The sequence below is a fragment of the Numenius arquata genome, chromosome 2 (assembly GCF_964106895.1).
Source record: "Numenius arquata chromosome 2, bNumArq3.hap1.1, whole genome shotgun sequence".
NCBI lineage: Eukaryota > Metazoa > Chordata > Aves > Charadriiformes > Scolopacidae > Numenius > Numenius arquata.
The window spans coordinates 92,468,979-92,474,978 of NC_133577.1; the positions used below are offsets into that span (position 1 = coordinate 92,468,979).

The 6,000-nt window shown below is 45.5% G+C and overlaps 1 protein-coding gene across 1 annotated transcript in view; it reads right to left on the bottom strand.

Annotated features, from left to right (window-relative positions):
* Positions 1 to 5,051, bottom strand: part of TPH2 (tryptophan hydroxylase 2) — a 50,877-nt gene extending 45,826 nt beyond the window's left edge. Inside the window, exons 1-2 of the mRNA XM_074167983.1 lie at positions 4,947 to 5,051; positions 1,458 to 1,610 (exon numbers count right to left, since the gene is read on the bottom strand). Of these exons, the coding sequence (XP_074024084.1) occupies positions 1,458 to 1,610; positions 4,947 to 5,051 (258 nt within the window). The remainder of the gene's footprint in view (positions 1 to 1,457; positions 1,611 to 4,946) is intronic.
* Positions 5,052 to 6,000: the final 949 nt, after the last annotated feature.

Genomic DNA, 6,000 nt, shown 5'->3' on the forward strand with positions numbered 1-6,000 from the left:
AGCAGTCTCTACTTTTACACCTCTGGATATACAGATATAATTCTTTAACTGGCATGCTTCGTAAGGTATGTCTGCGGTGTATCTCCTTAGCTAAGCCATTCGTGTAACAAATTCACAGAAGGAAAACCCTCCATCTGCTAAGGGTTTTGAATCTGCTATTTGTAAATTGGCAGATTACAAAGCCAAGTAGGATCATTTTGGTGATCTACTCCTTAATAACACAGGCCCCAGGACTCCCCTGCATGTTTTCAGCTGACACAGAGCTACCAGTTTTAGGCATTCTCTTGGGAAGTCAGACAAGTGGCTTTGATCTTCCCTGAATTGAGAAGGGAACAAAACCCTGCACTCCCCCTCACAGTATACCCAAATAGTTAAGTGACTCCATGAATGGGGGTGTTATCTCTGCAACACCTTCCAGCCATGTTTTAAGAGACCTGAGTGAGTTATACGCCCATTCACAGGAAGGGGAAGCTGATGTGTAAATCCAGGACTTCAGGTATGAATCCATTCAAGCATTTAAGCCAGCACTGCAGTTAGACACTTAAGCCTCATGGAGAGAAGCTGCATTGAAAACACAATTCCTGCAATTCCTATCAGCTTTCTGCAAACATCGTGGTTCCTGGCAGCCTCCCTCCCAGGGGTCTAACTCACTCCCTTTTCCTTGGTTTAGGAATCTAGGTATCTCCATCAGCCTTGGGAATCTGCTCCCAAAGCCAGCCCCTGTGAGTTAGGGATTGGTAATGCCCAGGGCTCGCACGCTTACACCCCTCTAAGGTTTGGCCTTAGAAACAGACCCCAAGCCACTTCCTAACTTTCTCTTCACTGCACTACACGGACTGAACAACCTAGTACTTTTATCATACTGCTTTGCTTTAACTACCCTCAGACATGTCTCCAAGCCCTCTTCAATTTACTAAGGCAGCAAGCAGACTACGTGCAGTACCAGCAGGCGGACCGAAAAACAGATTGCTCAGGGATCTATACGGGAACCGATACTTCACAATTTAAGTTCTAGTTAGACACATAAAGCCCTGACCCTGCAAGCACTTAAAAGTGCATTTAACTTCACGACCAAACATTGTCCTGCAGCAAGGCTGCTGCCACTGCCACCCACTGTAATTTAGATTCTGAACTGCTGTCTGAAAGTGCCACCTTTCATCGTGGTCTGCACAGACAACTCCAAATCTAATTTACAGTGTTGAGAATCACGTGTCTGAAATCTAAAGCGAATGGTGTGAACATCAGCATCACTGTTAAACTTTATTCCAGAAAACCCTTAGTGAGCCCAAAATGCTTTGTTGAATGGTCCATAAAATTTTAAGTTACTTTTACTCAATTCTGCAGAGTGTAACTGCACTCTATTCCTTCCGCCACGGTCCATTAGATTTATACCAACAAACAACCTGACCTCGGTAGCCTTCCCCAATCCAGTCAGCGTAATGATTTGTAAGCTTTACCTGGAAGAGTCGGAGAGCTTGCACCAATCCACCAACTTCATTCTTCAAGGAAAACACCACCGCTGTCTTTCCGCCTTCAGAAACAGATTCACCTTTCCCATTTCCCTTATTCCCTTTCTTTTCCTCATTTTTCCCAGAACTCGATCTGTTTAGCTGCAAGTGGACAAAAAACAGTATCACCTCAGATTGCAAACAGGCATTTCACAAAATTAAGTCCTTTTACGCAAAGAGAAATTTTTGTTAGAAAACAGCTGAATGGAACTCATCCAGACTTAATTTAAAAGCTAATGCATTTACTTGAAACCAGAATCACAGATCAAAGGCAGCTGTTAAAGATGACAGTGTAAGAGGCCAGTCCATGAAAAAAAGCTTAAGAAAAATCCTGCTTCAGCAGGGGAGTTGGACTAGATGATCTCTATGGTCCCTTCCAACTCTAAAAATTCAGTGAAATTCAGTGAAAAAGCGTATGAATATTTAGGATACAAGTATGATGTTATTATTAGGGCAATGCTATCATTAATAACAAATGTGAAGCAAATGGAGATGGTCTGAAATACTAAAAAGCTTGCAGTGATACTATTCTAACCTGAATATTGCTGCAAAATTGCACTGCAAAATTGCAATTATGCTATTCTAACCTGTACCAGACAATTTACAATGATTTACACTGGCATGTATTTTGGCATTAACCATTAAATTTAAAACATAAAATTTATGTTTTCTATTGCAGTACAATTAATGTTGTCATGTAACATCATTTTTCCTGAGAAAACAAAACCTCTGCTGCTTATAAAAATGAATACAGAAATACAAGCTTAGACTGTACATCCCATAGAAGAGCTGGCTGAGGAACTCGAGAAAATACAGAAAATCATACCATCCTTAGTCACTCTTACATTCTTCTCTCAACTTGGCAGTCAAAGACTGCTTTAAGCCAGATTTCAGCTCACATTTTCCAAAAAAAAAAATGTAATTTTATCAGCTTAAATCTTGTTGAGATGCCAACAGTACAGGCTTTATAGTCAATTTTTCTAAAATTGACTGTGATTTTAAAAAAACAGCCTGTGTTTTCCAATACCCAGATTGCGACTCCTGGAGAAATTAAATTTCCAATGAGATGCTAACTGTTCTTTTAATCATCCATAATGTAGTCACTAAAATAACATGAAACAGAAATTAAGAATCATACAACTATTCCACATGAATTAAATTTTCCTTTGGTGAAGAGTAAAGCAGCTTATGGAAAGTAATTCAAAAAGGACTGCAGTTTTGAAACAGGTCTCCTAACGCTTGACGAATGCCAAGTTAGATCTCTCTTCTTATTTTTTCCTTACAGGTGGGTTATCCCACTTGCATATCATCTGTGGACCTGCAATGATGGACTTTAACAAAGGGTCTCCCTGTGCCCTTCTCCCTGAAGATTTTACAAGATTTTATCAAGTTCTCCACGACCCAAGAAAAAATTAGTAAGCATCAGCCTGATTCCTTTTCAAACCAGACTATATAAAATGCTTTTCTTAAAAATTGGTATCACTAATAGTGACAAAGCATTTGCATCACATCCATCTTAAGGCATCCACATGGTTCATGTCAAATTGGTTTACTTTTTCACCCAATCTACCCTGAAATATCTCCCTCTACTGAACAGAGAGCCCACAGCTCTCAAAGCAGCTACCCTTGGATCTTCTGAGATTTTTTTTTTTTTAAGGTACAAGAATGTACAGGATTAAAAAGAGGGCTATTTAAAATGCATAATCTTACCAAAACCCACGCTTTAAATGGCACAGGTTAAACCAGCCACACTTAAACTAGTTACTGGACATGTTAAAAAGTCTCTGTGGTATTTTCTCATCATTTATTAGACTACCCAGAAACAACCTGGAAAAGCAATTATGTTTGTAGAATGATATATGAAGAGTTTCAAACATGTTTATTTTTTAGTAATTGAGCTTATATGACTCCGCTCAGTTGGAAGTTTGCTAAGGGAGAAGGTCATTTTTGTTTTAGGAGAAGGTCACTTTTGTTTTAACTTTAATAATATCTGGGATTCGGCTGCGTCCTTTTCACATACATCAAGCACACAACCTCCACATGAAGTGACAAAGATGCTATTTTTATAGCATCTGTGATTTTTCACTGTATGCTGCTTTCTGGAAGCTACATACCAAGGATCACGTAATCAACTGAGTGCCTGAGAATCTGAGTATCATCAATGCCTCTGGGAAACAAAAGCACTCGGCTCCTTCCAAGACTGTCACAGGTTCGCTAATACTCTCAAGCGAGCATTACCTGAAGTGATGACTGAAAGCCCCTCTCAAGCATCTGAAAACTAGATTAGCTAATTGCTACAAGCCCAGCAGAAGAGGCTGTGATATTGCAGGAGCTCAAATCTTATCAGCCATCCTCATTAGTACATTTTGTAGTTAAATAATGACTAGTAGATCAACTTTCCTAATGAAAATTAATTATCTGGAACAAACGCAAGTACTCAGGAATAAAAGTGACCTATAGCAGAACTCAGTGAAGAAAGTAACTCATAAAGACAGTCAAACAAGCTTATCCCATTTCATTCAATATTTCCAATAGAAATAAAGCATACACAAATAGGGATAACGCACGTTTTACTATAAAGAAAACACGCCAGTTTACAACTGCAAGAAACCGGTGCAGTCTGTTGGTTCCACTCAAGTGATCTGAATCTTCATGCGCTGCAGAGCTGGCACAAAGTTTTACAGAAGGGAAAGCTTTTATAATCCTAAATATTTCACATATTCAGAGTAGATTACATTGTTAGTAACTATTAACATTCTTTATTCTTATTAAACCACCTATTCAAATACATTTACTTGTAAGCACGCAGAAGCTTATCCGTGCCTGAAATCACCTGTTGCATCTGTTTTGTCATCTTTCAGGGAACTGTTTCTGCCTCCTGGCAGGGCTTTCAACAGGGAAATCGCACATCCCTTACACGATGCTCCCGGAGAGAGCCCAAACCCCGCTGCTCCGCAGGGGTCGCACCACAGGCGGGGTGAGGGCACGCGATTTGCACATTCCCAAAAAAACAAACAAACAAAAAAAAAAAAAAAACCCAAACAAAACAAAAATGTTTTACACACCGTGCCGACAGGTTTGTCAGTGCCTCGAAAAGCAGCACTGGAGCACGCTAACCGCAAGCTTTCAACCTGAACTGGCCCCTAATGAATTCATATTATCCCGTAGCAATACGGTTGATTTCTGTAGTAAGGCACCGTATCGCTAACGAAACTTTTACTATTGCTTGAAGGTAAGATTTAAGGCAGCGTTTTGAAGGAGGACCGATCAGACCGCCCCACTAACTGCTGGAAAACTCCCCACCCGGCCTTAACTTTGGGAGGAAGGAGGGCGCCTCCCCGGCACCGGGAACCCCGGGACCCGACCCACCGCCCGGCAGCTCCCCTCACCGGCGGCTCCCCCGGGGGGAGAAGCCCCGCTCCCAGCCCCGCCACTTACGGTGAGGCTGCCGACGGCGGGGCGCTCCTCCGGCAGGGCCGAGTCCAGCGAGAAGCCCCTCCGCGCCCAGTACTTACTGGAGAACATCATCATGGCGGGCTGCATGGGGCCGGCCGGGCGGGCGAGGGGCAGCGCCGCGCTCTGCCCGCCTCGCCCCGCGGCCGCTCCTTTTATACGCCCCCGCGGAGACTGATGGAAACCCGATTAGGGGAGACCCGTCTCCGGGTGACGAGAGCCGCCGGCAGATAGACGCCCACGCTCCCCGCTTACCTCAGCCGCCGGGGCGGGACGGGGCGCGGTGTCGCCGCCGGGCGCTGCCCCAGCCTCGCCGCCCCCGCCCCGGCGGGACCCCCACCCAGGGCCAGGGGGGCGGCGGGGGCCCCGGGGGGGACCATGCCAACCGCAAGCCCCGTGGTCCCCGCTGCGGGGCAGCTTCCCCCGCCCGACCTGCGGCCTGTCGCCTAAAGGCGACACCTTCACCTTTCCCCTCACGCCGCCGCCCGCCCCGGCACCGCTGCGGGGCATGGCCGGGCCCGGGCGGTGACTCGGCCCGGCCGCCTGCCTCGGCCGGGGAAACGGCGCTTCGAACGCAACCCGGGACGCCAAAGCAGCCTCCCCTCGCCCTCCAGGAGGGAGGGCAGGGCTACAGGCCGGGGGGAGGCTGAGACCGCCGCTCCGGGAGCCCGGGGTGGCTCTGGGGAGGAACAGGCCCAGGGGGGACGTGGGGACAGTTTGCCAAAGGAAAGTCGGGGCCGAGTTCCCACGGAGAAAAGTTGAGGTGAGATTTTGATGTGAGGAATTCTTTGGTGCAGGAAGTTGTCTCTCTCCCTTCTATAGAGTCCTGCTTAGAAAAACACAGGCTGGTTCAGAGAAGATGTATTAAGGGAGAGGAATTAACATCTTGTAATGAAAGACTTGACTTAACATACCTGATATATTGAAGGGTGATTGGTGACATGCAAAGAATACTTCCACTGAAAGAGAATGCTTAACTTGAGAAAGCTCTTTAGCCATGACAGGCCTCTGCCTGAGCTGTGTAAGGGCCAGGCTCCGA